This window comes from Bos indicus x Bos taurus, chromosome 6, assembly GCF_003369695.1.
Source record: "Bos indicus x Bos taurus breed Angus x Brahman F1 hybrid chromosome 6, Bos_hybrid_MaternalHap_v2.0, whole genome shotgun sequence".
Taxonomy (NCBI): domain Eukaryota; kingdom Metazoa; phylum Chordata; class Mammalia; order Artiodactyla; family Bovidae; genus Bos; species Bos indicus x Bos taurus.
In genome coordinates this window covers 100,354,331-100,379,070 of record NC_040081.1, presented here as the reverse complement: position 1 = coordinate 100,379,070, position 24,740 = coordinate 100,354,331, and the positions used below count along the sequence as shown (strand labels likewise).

Sequence of the window (24,740 nt, the reverse complement as noted above, 5' to 3'; positions counted from 1 at the left end):
CCACCTGGGAAGCCCAATGCCAGGCATGAGAGAAATCACAGCTTGCCCTCCATTTCGTATTGCTGCCCATCCTTCAGCTCTACCATCTCCCACCCCTTTCTCCCTCCCCGAGTCAGTAACTCTTTTTGCCTGTTCGCTCAACACCAGTCCCTGTAGGCCAGCTGTTACACTGTACTACTGAACTCATCAAGGTACTGTACTGTAAGATTAAGAATGTTTTCTTTTTTGTGTGTGTTTTTTAAAGTATTATTTGTGTTAAAAGTATTATAAACTTATTACAGCGTATATAGTATTTGTGTTAGTTGGGTACCTAGGCTAGGGCAGGAGGAGAAGAGGCTGACAGAGGATGAAATATTTGGATGGCATCAACAACTCAATGGACAAGAGTTTCAACAAACTCCAGGAGATAGTGAAGGACAAAGATTTATTGAATGTCTACATTGTGTCAGACACTGTTGTAGATGTTAGGGGAAAAAAGATCATCAAGAGTCTTAAAATTCTCTACTTTCTTTGAGCTCATGTTTTAGTTACACACGCAGAGTTTTGCTTTACAAATATAGATTTTTAAGTGAATATCAACAGTGAGATCATCATGACTATGTATATGTAGGCTTTCTATAGTTCACAGATGTTTACCTTAATTCCCAGAATACAATCTTGTTTCTTTAGCAATTTTTCAACCATTTCCTTATAATAAATTATCAAGATAATCAGAAAAATAAAAAACTGTATGCCTTATAAGATGTATTTAAAGAATGGCTCATACACATATAAAATGATACACAGAATCAGTGTCATCAAGGAAATGCAAACTACAACAGCAATTAGATACCATTCCACATTCACTAGAATAGCTAGGATAAAAAAATGAAACACTCATACACTGCTAGTGGAAATATAAAATGTCGCAGCCATTTTGGAAAACAGTTTGGCAATTACCCAAATGTTCAACACAGATAAAGCCTAGCAATTTCACTTGTAGGTGTGCACCAAAGAGAAATGCAAACATGTCCATGCAAAATGCATATTCACAATATTACTTCTAAAAGCCAAAAAGCAGAAGCAACTGAAATATCTACCAACTGATAAATGAATAAACAAGCTGTACTATTTCCACAAACTGAAGTTCTATTCATGAATGCAAAGCAATAAACTGCTGATATTTGCTGAAATATGGATGAAGTTCAAAAGCATTATGTTTAAGTGAAAAAAGCTGGATGCAAGAGACCATATATTGAATAATTCTATTTATACAAAATGTCCAAAAAAAGGAAAATCTATAGAGACAGAAAGTACATTAGTGACTGCTGGGGAGGAAGGGCAGCTAGGAATAACAATAAGGGTACAAGAAATGCTATTTGAGTGAAGAGAATGTTCTAAAACTGATACATGGTAACAGCTGCATAACGTGGGAAATCTGTTAAAAATCACTGCCTTGAAATGGGCAAATTGCATGATATGTAAAATGTAACTCAATACATTTATTTCACAAAATATATACCTTTAAGGGATGTACTTTCACCAAACTCCTGCAAGAATATTTGCAATCTGACTTACAAGACACACAAAAACATATTTTCAGAATATAAGACCTTATGCTTATCTGTTTCAGTAGGAATCGCTATGGAGATTTCAAAACTTAAAAGAAGATATTCTGTATTAAAAACACTGAAGAGTTCATAGTTAAGCACAATTTCTGTATTTATGTGTTCAGGCATATTACTTTTCCTTGTCACGCGTGCATGCTATGCATGCTAAGTCACTTCAGTTGTGTCCAACTCTTTGCGACCCCATGGACCACAGCCCGCTAGGCTCCTCTGTCTATGGAGTTCTGCAAGCAAGCATACTGGAGTGGATCGCCATGCCCTCCTCCAGGGGATCTTCTTGACCCAAATATCAAACCTGTGTCTCTTATGTCTCCTGCATTGGTAGGAGGGTTCTTTACCACCAGTGTTCTTGCCTGGAGAATCCCAGGGACAGGGCAGCCTAGCGGGCTGCCGACTATGGGGTCGCACAGAGTCGGACACGACTGAAGCGACTTAGCAGCAGCAGCGCCACCTGGGAAGCCCAGAATGTTAAAACCATCATCATCAATGTCATGATACTTAAATGATAATAAATATGCTAAATGCCTTCTTCACATTGTACCATTTATTCCTGGTGGTTTTGTTCCACTCTCTTTTATTTTTAAGTGCACGAATCCAACTGAGGGGGTTGTTCGGGATTATTTCCATTTTACATACAAGGACACTAGGAATTTGGAGAAGCAACTAGTCTCAGATTGTTAACATATGAAGTAAATGGTGCCTGCTTCTCATCAAAGTCTGAACTCTTATTCCTCCACTGTTTCTTACAAATAAGTACACAGATGCCAACTGACAGATATGCCAAATACTTGGAAAGTTCTTGGTTAATTGGCTATTTTTTTTTCATCACTCAATCAGGTTAGTGGAAGTGAGCTTAAATTTATTCAAAATTAAAATGAAAGGAAAGAGAAATTCAGGTCCCCCGCTTCAGATGTACTTTTAAAATACATTACCAAGAGAGTAAGCATAATGGAACACGACAGATTTCCAGCTAGCAATCTGTCTTACATAAAGTATTTAGTAAGTATCATTTGAGCAAGTATTTTCCACATATGAAACATTTTCCCTGAAGCTCATTAATTTTTCAGACCTTGGTATGTTTACAAGAGGGTTTCATGAGACTCTTGCAAGTTATACCCATGGTTCACATTAGATATGAAGCCAAACATTCAAGGAAGTAGGGCTGTCAGTACTGGCGAAGAGTGGACTGTATTTCCCAAAGTGTGGTTGTTGTCCAGTCACTAAGTCATGTCAGACTCTTTGCAACCCCGTGGACTGAAACACACCAGGCTTCCCTGTTCTTCTCTATCTCCTAGAGTTCGCGCAAACTCCTGTCCATTAAATCCGTGATGCCATCCAACCATCTCATCCTCTGTCACCCCCTTCTCCTCCTACCTTCAGTCTTTCTCAGCATCAGGGTTTTTTCCAAATGCACTGGCTTTTCACATCAGATGGCCAAAGTACTGGAGCTTCAGCTTCAGCATCAGTCCTTCCAATAAATATTCAGGGTTGATTTCCTTTAGGATGGACTGGTTTGATCTCCTGGCAATCCAACGGACTCTCAAGAGTCTTCTCTAGCATCACAATTCAAAAGCATTGATTCTTTGGTACTCGGCCTTTGTCATGGTCCAATTCTCACATCCGTATGTGACAATGGGAAAAATCATAGCTTTGACTATATAGACCTTTGTTGGCAATGTGATGTCTTGCTTTTTAATATTCTGTCTAGGTTTGTCTTTTCTTCCAAGAAGCAAGCATCTTTTAATTTCACGGCTGCAGTCCTTATCCATAACAATTTTGGAGCCCAAGGAAATAAAATTTGTCACTGTTTCCACTTTGCCCCCATCTATTTGCCATGAAATGAAGGGACCAGATGCCATGGTCATAGTTTTTGGAATGTTGGGTTTAAAGCCAGCTTTTTCATTATCTGTTTTCACCCTCATCAAGAGGCACTTCCAAATCAAGTGCCACATGGGCAGGACATGAAGTGATAACAAATAACACAGTAGCAACACAAGTCCATTTTTGATTTGCTATTCCTGACTATTATATCAAGTGGAAGTACCAGTTGGGGATGAGAGAAGTTCTCAAGTGCTTCTGGCACCTGCCAATCTTCACTTTCATGAAATAAACAGAGGTTCCAAGGGTCAGAGTTTTCCCAAAGCAGCTATATTCAGATAGCATTTAATAAGATGCTTCGTGGCCATTGCACTTGTGCTATATTAACCTTGTATTTGTAGCAAGTGATGCTGCTTTTTAGGGGGAAAAATATCAAGTTCCTTTTACAATGAAATTGATCAAAAATAAAAACAGTGAAAAAAATTTAAGGAAAAATATCAGAAAATCATACACAGGTGTTATAAGCATATGGTCAAAGTCAGGATAGTCCTATGTCATTCGACAGACATTTGAAAAGTACTGTAAAACAATGGTTATCAGTCTTGTCAAGCCACCATAATATATAAGAACTGCATCAAAATATAGAAATGTTAGGAGCTACCATAGCTAAATAGATGCCCAGAACTTTGGAGGGCTGACTTCTTTCTGGACTTGGGAAAATCTTCTCAGTTGCTGAAAATAAGAAGCTAATTTGCCATCTATAAGTTCAGGGCTTGCCTTAGGTGAACTCCTCTAAGTCTGTACTTTGCTTTTCCAACTCTACCTGTTCTTATGCCCTCAAGCTACTATTTTCTTTCTTCACTTTCCACAATCAGGCTCGGCAAGATCTTTAATTTATACTATGATACAAACGCTCTATGTCTGTAGTATGTTATCCAACTCCACAGTGTTTGAGTTTTAACATGGATCAAAATATTGTTGTTCAGTAGCTAAATTACATCTTACTCTTTGTGACATCATGGACTGCAGCACACCAGGCTTCCCTGTCTTTCACTATCTCCTGGAGTTTGCTCAAACTCATGTCCATCGAGTTGGTGATGCCATCCAACCATCTCATCCTCTGTCGTCCCCTTCTCCTCCTGCCCTCAAAAATCTTTCCCAGGATCAAAGTCTTTGCCAATGAGTTGTCTCTTCCCATCACGTGGCCAAAGTATTGGAGCTTCAGCTTCAGCATTAGTCCTTTCAATGAATATTCAGGGTTGATTTCTTTTAGGATTGACTGGTTTGATCTCCTTGCTGTTCAAGGGACTCTCAAGAGTTTTCTTGACATCAAAGCAAAGGTATAGGGATGTACTTTTTAGGCTGTTCTAAAATTTCAGACCCATTTTAGCCGATAGGAAATTTTTAATTTTACACATAAAATGTATTCCCCAGAAAGTAATATATTTTTCAGAACAGTGTAAGTAAGACCTGTTGAGCTGAGTCAGAACTAATATGCTTCTCCAAGTATTGCCTTGATGTTAATTTTTGTCTCCATTTCATATATTAGAAAACGGAGGCATGTCACTATAAAGAAGCAATTTTCCTCCAACCCACACTTCTGCAGCCCATTGTCTGTCTACCATGTCTCAAGCTGTGGTTAGAACACCATGTGTATAAGAATGCATATGAGGATTATCTGGGGATTTGCCCGAAATGCAGATTCCTAGGTATCCTCAATCCTTTTAAATCAGAATGAGAGCCATTGGGGTCTGGGCATCTGGACCTTGAGATCTCTCTCTGGGTCATTCTTTTCCAAAATAATGTTTGAGAATCTGTAGTGTGTCCTTTTCAAGGTCACTTTTTATAACTCAGGTTGGTAAGGCTCAAAATATGGCTACCCAGAGGGTAAAATGAAAATGTGTCTGGCTTTTCCTAAAGTTAGGGTTTTTATTTATTTATTTTCATTTACATCTGTAGACTTGAAGTTTTTTTAGTGATCCTGAATCAGTCACCAACACAAATGAAAAATAAACAAAACAGGAGAAGAGGAGGAGGGATGAAGGCAGAATGAGCTCAGTATAAGCGGGAGGGCAGTTGGGGTACCTCGGACAGCAGCTGTCTTGTGGGATTCTTGGACAGAGTGTGTAAAATTGCAGGCTTCTCCAGCCTTCTGTCTTAGCTCTTGAAGGTGGTGTTGTAAGTGTGTAGTTATTTTGTTGCTGAGCAATTAATGCTACAATGTGACACCCCCATGGCCATTTTTGAGGCTACCTTCCCAGCTCTTCCAAACTGCATCTTCTTTAACAGCTGATACCATCTGGAGAGCTTTGGAAACAAAATAACACTTGGCTCCTAATCTGGTTTCACACATTCTGCATTTCATTTTTGTCCCTTCAATGTGGGGAAGTTTAACATAAAATGTTATATTTTGATTTGTTTCACTTTGAAACAGAAATAATAAGAAAAGAATGGTTAGGAACTCCAACATCTGTTGTTTTTTACAGTTGACATAAACTGATTAAATACAAATTCTTTCAGGTCAGTGAAAGTGTCCTTTCTCACAGAATTCCCTTTGGTCTAGGAGTCTGTGGAAATACCTCATCTAACTGTAGGAACAAGTCATTCATACATAAAGGTCTCAAACCTGGACCTCAGAACTGGGAAAATAGCATTTGATACTGTTAAAGAAGAGCAGAAGGTGCCTGGTCTCATAAAAGCTGGCACATGTACTTGCAATTTCTAAATTCAAGCAGTCTATGTTCTAAATTTCTCCTTCCCAAACCATCTTTTTTTTCTCTTGTAACACAAGATATTTCCTTTCATTCAAATATGAAATATTAACTTCCAAATGGATCCACAGCTTCAAAAGCACAGGCTGATTTATGAACTAGATGCTCAGCAGTACATGACTGATATATGCAAAACACTGAAAACAACAGAGGAGAATGAGACAAGCCCCTACGACGGTATGATGAATTACTACCAGTTCAGCTCGGTCGCTCAGTCGTGTCCGACTCTTTGCGACCTCATGGGCTATGAATTATTATATTATCCCTGAAATCATGGTTATGAAAATTACTTAATACATGGAAAGTTGTTTATGATACAGTGTTAACATGAAAAGGCAAAATGCAAAAACTGTGTGATTCCAGTATTTGTGTGTGCGTGTGTGTATATAAAAATCTGCATTTAGATATATCTTTATTTTTATTCTGTACATATCAACTTATATATATATATGTTATATACATATATATAACAAGACCTCTCTGGGTTGTTTTGTTTTAAAATATTCATCTTTCTTTCTTATATGCTTCTATATTGTATACAAAATGTTATAATTTAAAATGTGATTTTAATAATGTTTATATTAAATTTTAATAGCACTATACTTTCATAAGTATAAAATGTTATTTAAAAAGCTTACTTTAAAACTCAAAGAGCTTAATATTAGAGCTATAGTACTTACTATTAGGCCTTAATATTAAAATTAGAGATGGTCTTTGCAGAATTCCTGTGGGATTTTCTTTCCAGATTTTAATAAAGATAAAGATGAAAGCTAAATCCGGTTGACTCTTTAGTGAGGTATAAGCTTTGTTAGAATAAACGGGGGATACCATTTATTCATTCTTATTCTTTAACATTTCACAAAGAAAATTTTCTGTGCTTTGCTTTATATACTAATATCTAGTCAAAACATTGTGCACAATCTATATTTTTAAACTTATATTCTTTTTCAGATCACTTTGATGATGAACACTGGTGAGAAGAACTTGAACTAGTAAATGTTCCCCAGCAGTTTGCCTTCACATCCCCCCAAACTGAAACCTGAACTAGGACTTGATCACATGAAATTTTAAACTCAGCCAGTTCACTAAAAAATCTGATGGGCTGAAAACTGTATTTGAACACATTTCCAAAAGTAATTCACTTTCCTTGGAAAATTATGGATTATTTATTCCCAAAGAATGTAGTTTACAATTACACTTGGTTAAACATGTTACTCTTTTTATTTTGTGGTCCATGGATGTGGGAATTCTTTTTTTTTTAATCAGCAGCAATTTTCATATCTGCCTCCCTATGACTAAGGGACTCAAGCTAAACAATTTACTTATCAAAACAAGCATATTCAGATTGCTAGAGTGTGATAACATGATCTCTTTTGATTTTCATCCCTAGCTCCTGGTCAGAGCACCTAAAACCCTTGTAATTTCCTAAATTATAAGAATATAGAAGCATCTTTTGTTATTTTCTTTTTATCCCCAGTTCCTAAAATAGTTCTGGAATGAGGAAAGAGAAAGGAAAAATTCTTCATTATTCCTACCAAGTTCTTTCAGTTGTGCCTGAATTTACTTAAGGCATCCTTGAGAAAGTCCTTAAGGAGGATGAAGGGTGGAGTGGGTGAAGGGTGGTTGCCAGAGAAACCAATCAGAATAGAAGGTTGGAACCCTAGCCCCAAAGATTAATCAATCATGCCTATGGCAAGAATACTGGAGCGGGTTGCCATTTCCTTCTCCAGTGGATCTTCCCAACCCAGGGATTGAACCTATGTCTCTTGAGTTTCTTGCATTGGTAGTGGATTTTTCACCACTCTGCCACCTAGGAAATCCCTATGTAATGAAGTCTTCATAAAAATTTCCTCACTGAAGGGGTTCAGAAAACTTGTAGGTTAGTGAACACGTCCAGGTAAGTGCAAGGAAGGTGGTCTAAGTGGGGAGGGTGTGACTTCCGAGCCCCTCCGCCATCCCTGCCCTACACCTCTCTTTCATCTGTGTTCCTGAATTGTATCCTTTTATCACAAACCAGTAACCTAGTAAATGGACTGTTTTCCTGAATTCTGTGAGCTCTTCTAGCAAATGACTGAACTCTCAGATTTATGGCTGGTTGGTCAGAAGTACAGGTGATAACCTGATGGGACTCCTGATTGGTGCCTGAGGTGGGTGGGGGGTGGTGAGGCAGTCTTGTGGAAGTGAGCCCTTAACATGTGGGGTCTGAACTAACTCTGAGTAGTTATTGTCAGAACTGATTAACTCATAGAACAGTCAGTGGGTGTCCATCAAGAACTGGAGAATTTTCTTGTTGTGGAAAACCTACATATTTGGTGTCAGAAGTGCTCTGTGGGTAGATTAGTAGAAAATATTAGTTTTCTATCACAGACTGATTTTTTTTCTTTTTAACATGTAAATAAAAATTTTCCATTTGTTTAAGTGTCTTTCAATGGATTTCCATTTCACTTAGAATAAAAATGACATTTCTTATTATAACATACTGCATTGCTCAGGATCAATCTCTTTCACCTCATCTCCAAGGACGTCATTGGTAAATTTTACCCAAGGTACATGGAGGAAATAATACAACCTACATATACTTTTTTCTGAAAATAGAGGTTGAAGGAATACTTTCCAGCTACTTTTGAGACCAGAATTTCTTTGATAACAGAAGTAGTCAAATGCATTACAAGAAAATAAACTGCTGAGTCAGCAACCACAAAACAGATGGGTTCAGAAATCCTCAGCAAGTTGTTTAAGAGTAATACATCACAACCAAATGTGGTTTATTCTAGGAGTGCAAAGATGGCTTAAAATTTGAAATCCACCTCATTAACATAATTAAACAGAAGAATCATATAATTTCTACAGTAAATATGGGAAAAGTGGACTTGATAAAATTCAGTTGTCAGTCATTATTAAAACTGTTAGCAAACCAGAAATAAAAGAGCATTTTCAAACATGATAAAGAGCAACTACACAGAACTTATAGCTACCATCATGAATAATAGCAAAAAACTAAAAACTTCCCTCTACATATAAGAAACATATGTCCACTCACCACTCTTATAGAATAGTTCTTAGCAAGGACAAAAAGACAAGAAAAAGGAATACAAAGCATATCAAAAAAGAATAAATAAAATTCTCATTATCTACAGTCAATAAGGTCATGTATAGAGAAAATCCTAAAAGATCTAAAAAAAAAAATCCTCTAGCATTTATAAATAAATTTGTCAAGTTTGTAGGAAAAAAAATCTCTCTATAAATCTCATATTTATATAATCTAGCAGGAGAAATTAGAAAATTAAACATAAAAACAATGGTATTTATTGGAGCATTAAGGATGAATGTAACAAAACAGAGCAAGATCTTACAGTGAAAATTACAAAATACTGCTGAAATATGAAAAGTCCTAACAACAGACTGGTTCCAAATAGGAAAAGGAGTGGGTCAAGGCTGTATATTGTCACCCTGCTCATTTAACTTCTATGCAGAGTACATCATAAGAAACGCTGGGCTGGAAGAAGCACAAGCTGGAATCGAGACTGCCAGGAGAAATATCAATAACCTCAGTAATGCAGATGACATCATCCTTATGGCAGAAAGTGAAGAGGAACTAAAAAGCCTCTTGATGAAAGTGAAAGAGGAGAGTGAAAAAGTTGGCTTAAAGTTCAACATTCAGAAAACGAAGATCATGGCATCTGGTCCCATCACTTCATGGCAAATAGATGGGGAAACAGTGTCAGACTTTATTTTTTTGTGCTCCAAAATCACTGCAGATGGTGACTGCAGCCATGAAATTAAAAGACGCTTATTCCTTGGCAGGAAAGCCATGACCAACCTAGATAGCATATTGAAAAGCAGAGATATTACTTTGTCAACAAAGGTCTGTCTAGTCAAGGCTATGGTTTTTCCAGTGGTCATGTATTGATGTGAGAGTTGGACTGTGAAGAAAGCTGAGTGCCAAAGAATTGATGCTTTTGAACTGTGGTATTGAAGAAGACTCTTGAGAGTCCCTTGGACTGCAAGGAGATCCAACCAGTCCATTCTGAAGGAGATCAGCCCTGGGAGTTCTTTGGAAGGAATGATGCTAAAGCTGAAACTCCAGTACATTGGCCACCTCATGCGAGGAGTTGACTCATTGGAAAAGACTCTGATGCTGGGAGGGATTGGGGGCAGGAGGAGAAAGGGACGACAGTGGATGAGATGGCTGGATGGCATCACTGACTCAGTGAACTCCGGGAGTTGGTGATGGACAGGGAGGCCTGGCGTGCTGCAATTCTTGGGGTAGCAAAGAGTCGGACACGACTGAGCAACTGAACTGAACTGAATGACACATTGAAATGGGCTTTGTTCAAGGATTAGAAGATTTCATATTTCTACACTGTCACTTTTCTCCTAATTGATTTCTAGAGTCAATGAAATATCTATCAAAATCATATAGGCATTTTTTTGGTAAAAACTGACAAACTTACACTAAATTTTCTAGAGATACGCAAATGTTGTAGAATATACAAAACACTCTTGTAAAGAACAAAGTTGGGTAACTTGCTCCTATTTCTAGATTTTAAAGCTATAGTGATTTTCTTCTAAAATAACATCCCACAAATTCTTCCTTTCCTGTACATGTATGCCACTTCTATCCATTAAGCTCTGGAGTTTATTTCCTTTCCCTGAAATCTAGGCTGCCCCTCTTTCGTGACTTGCTTAGACCAATGCGGTGCTTACAAGCTTCCATATTGGCTCTTTTAGAAGCCTGAGCCATGTCACTGAGTCTGATAAATCTGATAGAGATAAAAGTTGCATGAAGAGATGCTCTACTGGATGTGAGACTTCAAAGAGAGAGAGATTGCAGCCTCCAGCAATCTTCTGTGTACGCTAAGTTGTTTCAGTCATTTCTGACTCTTTGAGACCCCATGGACTGTAGCCCACCCAGCTCCCCTGTCCATAGGATTCTCTGGGCAAGAATATTGGAGTGGGTTGCCATGACCTCCTCCAGGGGATCTTCCCTACCCAGGGACCGAACCTGTGTCTCTAACGTCTGCTGTGTTGGCAGGAGGGTTCTTAACCACTGGCGCCACCTTGGAAGCCCAGCTAGCTTAGTCATCTCAGATAATGCTCCAGACATGTGAGTGATGCCTTAGATCCTTCAGACTTAACTGATCTATATTAATCAACATGTTGGAGAAATGAGCACATCCTCATCAAGTCCTGCCTAAATTGCTGATTTATGAACAAGTGATTGGTTGTTCTTGCTGATGCCACAAAATTTGGGGGTCAGTTCATATACCAGGGTAGAAATCTGACTGAGCAAATGAATGACACTCCTTTTTCTCAAAGCAGGCTACTAACATCATCATATCGTGCCTTATGCTGAAATACGCTCTATAAGTCTCTTCTACAAATTTTCTAGGGAACAGGCAGTTTCTGTAGATATACTTCAGAAATTAAAAGATAAAGACATTTTTGTGCAGCATGAAATTAACTGAAAGACCTTTCGGATTAAATTTCTGATTATAAAAGTTAAGGTTTACTGAATTTATAGTATAAAAGGGAGTACGTTCTTCTTCATTACACAAAATTAATGTTTATCTTTTCTTATATTTTCTTTGGTCTCAATGCATTGATGCATTTTATGGAAAAAGTGCATTTTTTGCAATTGGGATCATATTTTATATAAAGTTTATTGTTAGCCCATAGTTATCAGGAAATAGATGCTTACAGGGCACATCTCTTCTTACAAGTACCCTAAGACATAAAATAGACCCTTATTCTCACATTTAGCAAAGATCTGTAATCAGAAACAAACTTCAAATGCTTATGTCAGGAGAATTTTTAATAAATAAACTTTACTATTAAGGTCATCTGCATGTACTGAGACCATTACATAAATACAAAGAAAAAGGTCATTGAAATTTATCAATGTCACATGAAGTTCGTTGTACAGAATACTGTTTTCCCATAATGTGATATTTTATTAAAAGAATCCCACTGACAAACTTTTTTCTAATTTTAGCACAAAACTTTACATTTCTCCTAGATAAACCATTGTTTATATATTCTAAACAGGCCTGAACTATGGAACCACTGAATTTTTTTTCCAAAGTATAGACTAAGACATGAGGCTCCCCCACCAAAAGTATATCTGCATTTTTGAAATGTATTCTCTGACCTTAGTTTTGAATTCATTTCCTTACCTTTACATTTAATTTTCTATCAGGGAGGATTTATGAATCTTTATAAACTGTGATACATTTTGTAAAATTAATTTACCTGTCTTATTTTTACATTTATCATTATATAATTAGCATCTTCTGAACATTTTAATTACTAAGCAACATTTTATTATAGTAATCACACTACAGCTAGAGATAATAGATTGTGTTCATTCTTCGGTATTATAGAAATTATAAGAAACAACTCTGCACTTCAATTTTTTCACAAATTTGGTTTTTTTCTAGGATTGGGCTTTCCTTAAGGGGTCTTGAAATATATTACCAAATTTCTTTAGAAAGATTACAATGATCTCTAATCATGAGGGTGCCTACCTCAACACACCTTGCCAGCACTGAGTAGTATTATTGTTCAGGATTTTGTTAATGTGACCAGTAAAAGGATCTCAAATGAGTTAACATGATTTTTAAATTATTATTATTAGCACAAACCCATACTCTCAATGATGCTTCCCTTACCTTGTATCAAGTATTCAAGAGTCTTCTTGTCTATTTGTTCTATAGACCTGTGTCTATCCATGTGATAATTCTATACTTTCAAAGAGAAAGTACACTACATGATTACCTCTAATAGTGAGAAAAGTCACAATATAAATGTTCAACATTACTGAAGTAGTTATATGTGACATAGCTACAGAGTGAAATGATTATTAAAAATTATGCTTATAGAGTTTGCCAATGATCAGATGTTAAATTAGAATATGTTGGCATAAAGGCATTTTTCAACTATTGATATGAAAAAAAAAACTTGTTTCTGTTGAATTAAAAAAAATGAAGAGGTAATTAACAAAATATTTTCAGTGTTTAACTCATTAGTGGAGTTACGGGTGCTTTATGCATTCTTCGCTATAACTTTGTTTTCTAAATTGCACCAAGCTATATACTTTTCCTTGCTTCCTTGCAAATCTATTCTAGATTAGGGTGTGGCTATATATTTAAGACACAATGCTTGTAATTACATTGTTAATATCCCAAGCTGTTGATCAACACTTTAAATATTCTTCATCTGAAAGAATTCAAAGAAACATCAAACAAGAGAAGGCTGCTATTTCAAAAATTCACTTTTCCAATGCGAAAGTTTAATCTTTGATTCGAGACCGAAGGAAAAGAATAAATAATAATGTATTAAAGGGGGAAAAGCATAGCAGAGAAAGACACCTAATACCACATTTTTGATTCTGTAACTTAATAAACACAATCCATCTTTGCGAGGCCATATAATTCATCTTCTAAACTGTGACAGTATCAATTCAAGTTACGCCATTTCAGCTCACAGCAACCTTTTAGTTTAGTTAGAGTCTCAGTGAAGGATGATTAGTAAAATCTTGAAATCTACCTGTCAAATGACGGCTTCTCTCCACAGTCAAAAGCATCCTGCAGTTCCTTGACCAGGTTAGCCTGGCCTGGCAGTCGGAAGAGACCCTCTTCCTTCAGCCCCCTTTGTCGGATGAAGTCCACGCACTGCTCCACCAACATTGGAGCCAGGCGGTTCCCATATCTCTTCTCATAGCGAACAGTATCTTCCAGTTTCTGTCCGAAAATGCCTGGAGAAATAAAGGGTCACAATGAATTTGAGAGATTCATCTGTTCCTACTGCGTAAGTTTAAGCAACCTCTGGGAGATAGTGAAGGACAGGGAGACCTGGCTCCCTGCAGTCTATAGGGTGGCAAAGATGTGGACACGACTTAGCGACTGAACAACAACTCCTGCTACTCCTTTGTTCTAACTGCTGGACCACAAGAGAATTCTCCTCCCTTCACTTTTGTTTTCTTTTTCTTTTTTAAATAAAATGGCACCTTTTGTTTTTAATCAAGTGATGATGCCATGATTATAATCAACGTGATAAACCATGAAAAGAGACACAGAATTTTCACCCATATAAAATATTTCAGACAGTGTCTGCTCTTTAAAAATCTTAAACTATTAATTTACTGGAAAGAAAAAAATTGAATTATGAAGCTCTATGTTCCAAAAGTGAGGAGACAGGGTCATGGTGGTTTTTCCTAACAAGAATGAGTATCTGATTACATATTGTCTAGAATTAACAGCACATGGGGGTGATAAAAATCAAAACCATTTTGGCCAGTTTTATTCATGATTTTTAAATACTTACAAATGATGCATTTCTTTGTGCATGCATTTGGGGCTGAATATCCCCACTCTTAATCCTTGGTACCCCACTGATTAAGAAACAATGCCTCTAAAATGTACTAATATGACTTAGAACTTGGAAAAATAACCAACCAATGAGAACAGAGGAAGAAAAGAAGCCAAAGCAAATATGATTCCAATGTTCCCAGATGGGATGAATATTACTGAAAGGTTTTAATGGCCTAACGAGTTTCATAAAAGGGGAAGAAAAATTAGTGGTGCATGTTGAAACTATGTAAGACTCTGGAATGTTTGGGGAATTATTTCAAAACCATTAAATTCAGGATTTAACAATAAGAACATATGCTTTACTTCTCTATCGGTAAAAAAAATTTATGTACGGATTCAGTAAAGTAAAACCATCACATTCCATGCAATAAACACTTGCTACCAAAGAGAATATTCCTAGCCTAGGCAGCAAGAAAAACACAACAAATGAAACTATTCTCCACCTGGTATCAAGTCTAGCACTAACATATTCCTTTTAGGAAAAAGGGTTGAATGATTTGATGTTAATATTTAAGTGCATATAAAACAATTGGAAATTAGCTGAGGTTGTAGACTTTACAACAAGCAGTTTCTCGATAATGGTATGTTAAAACTGGAATCACTGACCTCTGGATTTTCTGTTACTTGAGGCAGTGTCTGATATTTTATGAAGTGGTGATAATGATTTGAAACTCTTTTAGTTATTTTAATAACAAAGCTTAAAATTGATTATGAATGAAGAACACTGACTCTTTCTCTATGGAGCTCTTTTGTGCTTTCTTGCTTGGAATGTTTGGATTCTATCCTGCCAAAATTAAGGAGATAGGCTTTCAGAGGCACTTATAAATTAAATAAAAAAATCATGTCAACATTAGGGAATAAATCCTATCTATCTGATTTTTCACTTCTTTTTCTTTTGGACTGACACATTATTAATACATAAGGTATCTCCCTAAATCCAGCAGAAAAATCTATTAAAGATGTGCCAGTTCAACCTCAATGTGTGCTACAAATTAGAACCAAACTGCCAAGATTTAGTTTTACACAGTAATGAAAAACAGGCAAGCATGCTTTTCTGATCAGGGTCCTTTATGCCCCCAAAACTCAGGGAGGTGATAAAGGATACAGTAAGTTTTGCTTTAGATGGGTATTCTGGTTTTCTTTTTTTCCCCGTTACACATAGGCTTGCCTGTATGATAAGAATTTTCTTAAGTATAGCAACAAACTAAAAGCCAAGAGCCCCCAACATTCCTTCATGCATTAAGTACCTAACATGCACTAAGTTGTTGACATGTATTCTCTTATTTCCATAATAAATATACATGGTAGCTATATTATACCTGAGGAAACTGAGAGAGATTAAATACATAAGGTTAGTTACACAGCTGGAGAAGGCAATGGCACCCACTCCAGTACTCTTTCCTGGAAAATCCCATGGATGAAGGAGTCTGGTAGGCTGCAGTCCATGGGGTCACGAAGACTTGGACACGACTGAGCAACTTCACTTTCACTTTTGACTTTCATGCATTGGAGAAGGAAATAGCAACCCACTCCAGTGTTCTTGCCTGGAGAATCCCAGGGACAGAGGAGCCTAGTGGGCTGCCATCTATGGGGTCGCACAGAGTCGGACACAACTGAAGTGACTTAGCAGCAGCAGCAGCTGCTTTTCTGGAGAAGGCAATGGCAACCCACTTCAGTACTCTTGTCTGGAAAATCCCATGGACGGAGGAGCCTCGTAGGCTCCAGACCATGGGGTCACTAAGAGTCGGGCACGACTGAGTGACTTCATTTTCACTTTTCACTTTCATGCACTGGAGAAGGAAATGGCAACCCACTCTAGTATTCTTGCCTGGAGAATCCCAGGGACAGAGGAGCCTAGTGAGCTGCCATCTATGGGGTCGCACAGAGTCGGACACAACTGATGCGACTTAGCAGCAGTAGCAGCATACCTATTTAGCAACAGAATATGTAAGATAGTTTTAGTATGTAGACAATATGTACACATGCTTAGAATTCCTGTGGGGAAAACAGTAATTTTCTGCTGTTTATCCAGTCTTGCAAAGCATTAGGTAATGATTAGTTGTATACCCCCCAGTCTGTAGCATTGGAAATAGAATGTTCCAAAGGTCTCTGACTTGCAAAGGTAGACGGTGAAACAACTTCTGTATAAGAATTTTTTGGTTTTGGTGTAGAAGCCAGGGAGAAATTGTGTGCTTAGTCACTCACTCATGTATGACTCTTTGCAAGCCATGGACTGTAGCCTGCCAGGCCATTTGTCCATGGAGATTCTCCAGGCCAGAATACTGGAGTAGGTTGCCATGCCCTTCTCCAGGGGATCTTCCCAACCCAGGGATAGAACTCAAGTCTCCCTCGTTGCAGGTGGATTCTTTACCATGTGAACCACCAAGGAAGCACAGGGGAAAACAGGAGTTGCAGAAATAGAGAATGGAGCTAAGGGCACAGGTAGAGGGGGAAAGGGAAGGAGCAATGAACTGACAGATTGGGACTGACATATATACACGACCATGTCTAAAATAGATAGGTAGTGGGAATCTGCTGTATAGCAAAGGGAGCTCAGCTCTGTACTCTGTGGAGACTTAGAGAGGTGAGACTGGGGGTGGGGTGGGAAGGAGGCTCAAGGGAGAGGGGATACATGTATACATATGGCTGATTCACTTCATTGTACAGCAGAAACTAACACAGCATTGTAAAGCAATTATACTCCAATAAAAGAAGCTGCTTTAGCTAGAACTTCAACATTTAAACTTCAAGTTTTAAAATTAACAACAACAAAAAAGCACAAAGGTCGTGAGCTATCCCCAGCTAGCAGCATGAAGAAGAGGACGCACCGATTAGTAGATTATTAACAAGAATATTCCCTGTGGTGTGAGTCTTGCAAGCAGTTCCAGCTATGCCCAGCTAAATTCTCAGAGATGTTTCACTTTCCCTAACAAAAGCATCCTTGGAATTTCTGGGTGACAACAGTTTGTTATGCATATTTCCCCCTGGAAATACACTGATGGTGTCATACAGCGTCATTCAGGACTTGACTTTCCACTAGACTGAGAAAATAAATTACACAGGTGATTTTATTATATCTTTGGGCGGCTGTTTCAGCTGGAGGGAGACACAGAGAGGAAAAAAAAAATATAGAAAATCTAAATAGCTTCAGGATTTGTGAGGTTCTTTCTTTATATGTAGATTATATACTCCACAGCTAGAGGCAGCCTGTGGGATCACTGAGTGTGATCAGAAAAGTATATTCAAATTCTACTCATCGCATAAATAAATAAATAAAATACAAAGCCAAACATCTTTGGACTCTTTATGCTTTGTAATTATTCAGTTTGTTCCTTGATTCCAAACTAGGTATAACACTGGCTCCATTTAATCACTTCCCATCTTCTTGCTGATCTGTTACAATATGGCCTCTGACACCACCATTTCACTAAAAGAGCTTTCAGAATAATTACCAATAACTACCTAGTTGCCAAATCATTGACAGATTTATTTTTTGCAGTACTTTATGGTTCACTCCCTTTATAAACCATCAATCTCACTCTTCTTACTGATACTTCTCACATCTTATATAATTCTTGCCTTCCAGAACATTCTTTCTAGTCTCCTTCTTGACTATACAATCTACTACACCCTTCTTATAAGTTTGCTGGTCCTCTGGATTCTGTCCACAGCTTAGTTTTCACCTCACTTTACACAATTTCTTTGTTGGATTATACTCAGTCTCATGGTGTAACAATTACTCCCAGATTTGTATCTCAATCTGGGCCCCTCTTGCACTGGATTTCCAAGTGCCTATTAGACCCCTCAACATGGGTATCTCAAAACATTGTCAAACTCAAAATTTTTTAAACTTTCTGAATTATTTTTCTTCAAAACCTGTCACACTTCCTATAATCCTGATTTTGGTTCTGAGAACCAGTGATCCCCCCAAACATTTGAAGGGCCATCTGAGAATGGACCTAGATTGCACCTTCCTTCATAACCCTCATTTAATGACCACATCGGTCCCTTCCAAACTCATTGCCATTAGATCCTCAATACTTCTTAACTGACTTTTATAGAGCCAAGTTCCCAAGTCAGGCAAGTGTTGCCATAGTGATAGTCATAATATTTAAATCAGATCACGTCACTTTTTTTGTTTAATTTCTTCCAATGGTACCCACTGGCTAACCAAGCTCCTTTTCATGAAATGTGTGTGTGCTCAGTCATGTCTGACTCTTTGCAAACCCATGGGCTGTGGCTCAACAGGATCCTCTGTTAATGGCATTTTTCAGGCAAGAATACTGGAGCAGGTTGCCATTTCATCTTCCAGGGGATCTTCCCGACCCAGGGATGGAACCTGCATCTCCTGCATTCGCAGGTGGATTCTTTACCATTGAACCACCTGGAAGCCTTTTCAGGAAACATAGTCTCTGTAATCCAGTCTCTGCCGCTTCATTGACAATTCAATCAACAGGCGTTTAGGTAGCGCCCTTTCCATGCCGGGTTCTGGGCCATATTCACCCTCATTACTGCTGCTCCCTTAAAAACAACCTACTCGGTAACTATATTGAACTATTTGTTGTTTCCTATGTGTGTTATGACTTATTATATCTTTGGGTGTCCTGGTAGAACATAAGTCATATTGTCAAGAGTCAGCCTAGGAAAACTTATCCTGAAAAATTCAACTCATATAATCTCCTGTGTTGCTGCTGCTGCTGTTTCTAAGTCGCTTCAGTCGTGTCCGACTCTGTGCAACCCCATAGATGGAAGCCCACCAGGCTCCCCCGTCCCTGGGATTTTCCAGCCAAGAACACTGGAGTGGGTTGCCATTTCCTTCTCCAATGCCTGAAAATGAAAAGTGAAAGGGAAGTTGCTCAGTCGTGTTCGACTCTTAGCGACCCCATGGACTGCAGCCTACTAGGCTCCACCATCCACGGGATTTTCCAGGCAAGAGTACTGGAGTGGGGTGCCATTGCCTTCTCCGAATCTCCTGTGTTAAGTCCTTATAAACATTACCTCATACCCATCCCAGTCACAAACTTGTTATGTTTCTTCTTTGATTTATTAATATATCATTTTCTAATTATTTATTTAGATCCTTATCCACACTGGACTAGTTCGCCACCAGTCAAAAAAGGATTGTTTAAAAAATAAAAAAAGATTATACTTTCACAATTATTATAAGATGACAATAGTCTACATTTATAATTATTAAAAATGATGCTGGATGACAGTTTATACTACTGTTTATTTTATAAACTGAAGGGAAGTTTGAGTAAATTTCTTAAGGTTCTTCAGACACAAGGACTGAACTGGGATTTGTGACAGATGTGAAGGACTCCAAGGCTCATACTTCCTTCTATCATGTGTCCTGGTATGAATGTTAGTGTCCCTCCCAAATTTCTATGTTGAAAATCTAATTCCTATGGGAATGACTTTTGGAGGCAGGGCTTTTGAGAGGTGATTAGATCATGAGTATCCCTTCCCCTTGGTGGCTCAGATGGTAAAGAATCTGCCTGCAATGCAGGAGACCCAGGTTTGATCCCTGGATCGGGAAGATCCCCTGGAGAAAGGAATGACAACCCACTCCAGTATTCTTGCCTGGAGAATACCATGGACAGAGGAGCCTAGTGAGCTACAGTCCATGGGGTCACAAAGAGTCAGACATGACTGAGTGACTAACCCTTTCACCTTTCACCCTAGGTCATGAGTGTAAAGTTCTCATGAGTGGGATCAGCATTGGGCTGGCCAAAAAGTTAGTTTGAGTTTTGCCATAAGATGTTATGAAAGACTTGAATGAACTTCTTGGCCAACCCAAATACCTTTATAAAAAGGACCCCAGAGAGCTCGCTCTTTTTCTTTCTACTCCTTGAGAATGTAACAAGTAAGTGGACAGTCTCAAACCAGAAGAGGGAGCTCATTGGAACCCAGTCATGCTGGCTTTATCTCAGTCTTTGAACCTTCAGAACCATGAGAAATAAATTTCTATTGTTTAGAAGTCACCCAGGATGTGGCATTTTGTTATAGCAGCTTGAATGGACTTAGGCACACTGGCTTATTCTCTGGAACTCAATACCAAAGTGGGTAAGGATTGAGTGTTCCATAAACATCTGTGGAATTAATATAGGCATTAAAACAAAATACTTAACCCCCTCAATTAAAGGAAATAAGTGAATAACTCCAAGGTAAAATGAAACTTATCAAGACTTCACAGGTTGTGGTACTGATTTCTACAAAAACTTGAAAAGAAAAAAGTCTTTGTTGATGAAAAAGGTACAAGTTAGCCAATTTCTTGGTCATTACATAAATTTTCTACCATCAACTATTTTTCAGAGTTCCTTGACCCTCCCATTCCATAGATTACTGCCAAGTCATATAGAGAATTTGCTTTTACTTATATTTCTATTTACTGCAACCCTGCTAGCAGAGTAAGTCTTGGTGTGACCAGGATTGTAATAATTTTCAATTAAAAATGAACATATGCCCATGGTAAATGGACAAACCAAAATAAAAGACATAGTACAGAACTAAGAAGCAAAGTCAGCCAAGGCTTACTTTGGTCTCCCACCAGCAGTTTCTAAGTAGCCAACAAACCTCACATGAATAGAAACCTTTGAATTCAAGAAGCTCAGAATCTATATAACAACCAAAGAATTTGGTAAAAGCTTGACTCTCCTTGTCAGAATGGGGAACAAGGGAGAAAAATAAAGTCTTGAAATCATTAAGAAAGTGTAATCATGTGCAAATAGTGACCTGGTAGCATTGGTCTTAGACCGGCAGAATAATTAGCAGAGTAATTAAACTCATCATTTACATCCAGGTACCAAGCCACAGAATTTACACACATTTTCTTATTTGACACTCACAGACATTCTACAAGGGCATCTCCCTTCTATAAACAGCCTCAGAGATGCAAGGTTACCTAAAGTCATACATACAGAAAGCAGTAGATCTGGGATAGGAACACGAGTGTATATGATTCTAAAAGTCTTTCTTTTCTACTGGATATATTAATTCAATTCAGACATACAGTTTTTTCACAGGAACACTGACCACTCTCTTAGGATTATGTAGTAGAAAATGTCTTTCCATAACTTCCAAAGATCAAATCTGATTTCACGTTCATATGAATCACTGCCTTTCCAGATGAACCCATAGTACATCTTCTTACTCATAAGCTCCTCAGAATTCATACATAATTTGTTGTAGTGCTTTTTATATATTAAACAATTACTTTTATTTATGCTTCCTTATCCTCAAGGAGGGTGTGAGCTCACAGATTCCAGGCAACCTGTTTTGTCTGCTTTCTCACCCCCAGAATCACTTGGTAGGTGACTCTGTAAAACTGTGATGTGTGAACTGATGAGCTATTAATACTCACAGCACCATTTAAAATTATATGGATTTAAATAGCAGCATTCTGTTGGACAAATCAACTTCCATAAATGTGATTATAATATCCAAAATATACAACTAACTTAAAAAATTATTGGTTGTATTCATTGTTTCTATAAAGATATTCTATTCTGTTATTGCCTATGAACTAGTAGGTTATAACACTGTATGTCACCAGTTTGCAATAAATCTTAAATCGTGGACTGAAAAGACCTATTGCTGTTTTTATCTTTCAGAAGAAATAAACAAATACATATATAATATATATGTCAACACACACATGCACATATATATATGTATACACACACACATATATATATCTTATCAAAAATGTGTTTAGAGCACTTGAAGATAGATATGAAGATAAAGTGGCCTGATGGCAGCATGCAAGACATATAAGGGAGGGCTTCCCTGGTGGAGATATGAGTCGGATCCCTGGTGCGGGAAGATTCCATATGCTACTGAGCAACGAAGCCCGTGTACCACAACTATTGAGCCTGTGCTCTAGAGCCCAGAAGCTGCTGCTACTAAGCCCACGTGCCACAACTACTGAAGCCTGAGCCCTACAGCCTGTGCTCCGAAACAAGAGAAGCCACCACAGTGAGAAGTCCACGCACCGCTTAGAGCAGCCTCCACTCCCTACAACTGGAGAAAAAGCCACGCAGCAATGAAGATTCAGTGCGGTCAAAAATAAATAAATTTAAAACAGTAAATACAAGGACTACAGAGTAAAGAATACAAGAGGTGAACAGAGACAGCCTGATGAAGAAGTGAGAGCCAACAATGACTTGAAGAAAGTGTGGACAGACTGCAGAGGAGGGACAACGGACAGAAGCAAAGCAGTGGTATAGGAGATAGGTTCAGGGAGGAAAGTGGGGCCAGTCTGGGGACGTGGGAACAGTTGTAGTTGCTTAGAAGGCCTTGATAATGACATGAAATAGTCAGGACATCCTCCTGGGAGCAACAGGAACTCATAAAACATTTCTGAGCTGCGGAACACTGCTCAACAGTACTGTTTCATGAATATCGGTTGGATGACCCTTAGCAAATTAACTGTATGAAACGTGTGAACAATATTGAGGGTAAAAAGAGGTGAGGATGGATGCTGTCTTGAAGAGCCACTTTTAAGGTTAAAATCAGTTTTGTGCTTCTAAGATGTTTGTTCCTTGGAAGAAAGGCTAAGACAAACCTAGACAGCATATTAAAAAGCAGAGACATCACTTTGCTAACAAAGGTCCATATAGTCAAAGCTATGATATTTCCAGTAGTCAGTCAGGTATGGTATGGATGTGAGAGTTGGGCCATAAAGAAGATGAGAACTGAAGAACTGATACTTTCAAACTGTGGTGCTGGAGAAGATGCTTGAGAGCTCCTTGGACTGCAAGACCAAACCAGTCAATCCTAAAGGAAATAATACTGAATATTCATTGGAAGGACTGGTGCTGAAGTTGAAGTTCCAACACTTTGGCCACCTGATGTGAAGAGCCAGCTCACTGGAAAAGGCCCTGATGCTGGGAAAAATTGAGGGCAAGAGGAGAAGGGGACATCAGAGGATGAGATGGTTGGATAGCATCACTAACACAAGGGACATGAATTTGAGCAAACTCTGGGAGATGGTGAAGGACAGGGAAGCCTGGCATGCTGCAGTCCATGGGGCCGCAAAGAGTCAGACACAACTTAGCAACTGAACCACAACAACAATTTACAAGAGCCAATACATGGAAGCAACCTAGATGACCATTAATAGATAAAAGGGGATAAAGAAGATGTGGTGCACATATATTAATACAATGACATATTATTCAGCCATAAAAGGAAGAATCAGAGTCAGTTCTACTAGAGTCTGTTATACTAGTGAAGTAAGTTGAAAAGAGAAAAACATCATATATTAATGCATATATATGGAATCTAGAAAAATGGTATTGATGAACATATTTGTAAGGCAGCAGTAGAGATGCAGACATAGAGAACAGACTTATGGACACAACGGGATACAGAGAGTGTGAAATGAACCGAGAGAGAAGCATTGAAACATACACCACGGTATGTAAAACAGACAGCCAGTGGGAATTGGCTACCTGACCCAGGGAGCTCAGTCTGGTGCTCTGCGACATCCTAGCAGGGTGGGATGGGGTGGGAGGTTGGAGGGAGGTTCAAGAGGAGGGGATATATAGAAATATATATGGCTGATTCATGTTGATGAATCAGAGGACAACACTAAAACCAATACAACATTTTAAAGCAGTTATCCTGCAATGAAAAATGAATAAATTTTTAAAAAGTCAGTTGTGTGCTTGAAACGATAAAGGCACAAACAACTAAGGCAATGGAAACAGAAATGAAGCTGAAAGTATATAAGGAAGGAAAAAGCAATATGTTGCTCTTAAGTTGCTAAGTTGTGTCCAACTCTTTGTGACCCCACAAACTGCAGCCCTCCAGGTGCCTCTGTCCATGGAATTTTCCAGGTAAGAATACTGGAGTGGGTTACCATTTCCTTCTCCAGGAGATCTTCCCAATCCAGGGATCTCTTTTGTCTCCTACATTGGCAGATGGATTCTTTACCACTAGTGCTACCTGGGAAGCCCACAGAAGCAATATGGCATGACCACAAATGGTTATTGGAGATGGAAATGGCAACCCACTCCAGTATTCTCCCTTGGGAAATTTCATTGACAGAGAAGCCTGGTGGGCTACAGTCCATGGGGTTGCAAAGAATTGGACATGATTTAGTTACTAAACAACAATAACTAAATGGCTATGGTATGTGTCAGGAGAACAACTGGGGAATTAATGAT

The 24,740-nt window shown here is 38.3% G+C and overlaps 1 protein-coding gene across 6 annotated transcripts in view; it reads right to left on the bottom strand.

Moving 5' to 3' along the window:
- ARHGAP24 (Rho GTPase activating protein 24) overlaps window positions 1-24,740 on the bottom strand; it is a 546,151-nt gene that overhangs the window by 37,044 nt on the left and 484,367 nt on the right. For all 6 annotated transcript variants that reach the window (XM_027544942.1, XM_027544944.1, XM_027544946.1 and 3 more), the window contains one exon: window positions 13,745-13,952. In XM_027544942.1, coding sequence (XP_027400743.1) covers window positions 13,745-13,952 — 208 coding nt within the window. The remainder of the gene's footprint in view (window positions 1-13,744; window positions 13,953-24,740) is intronic.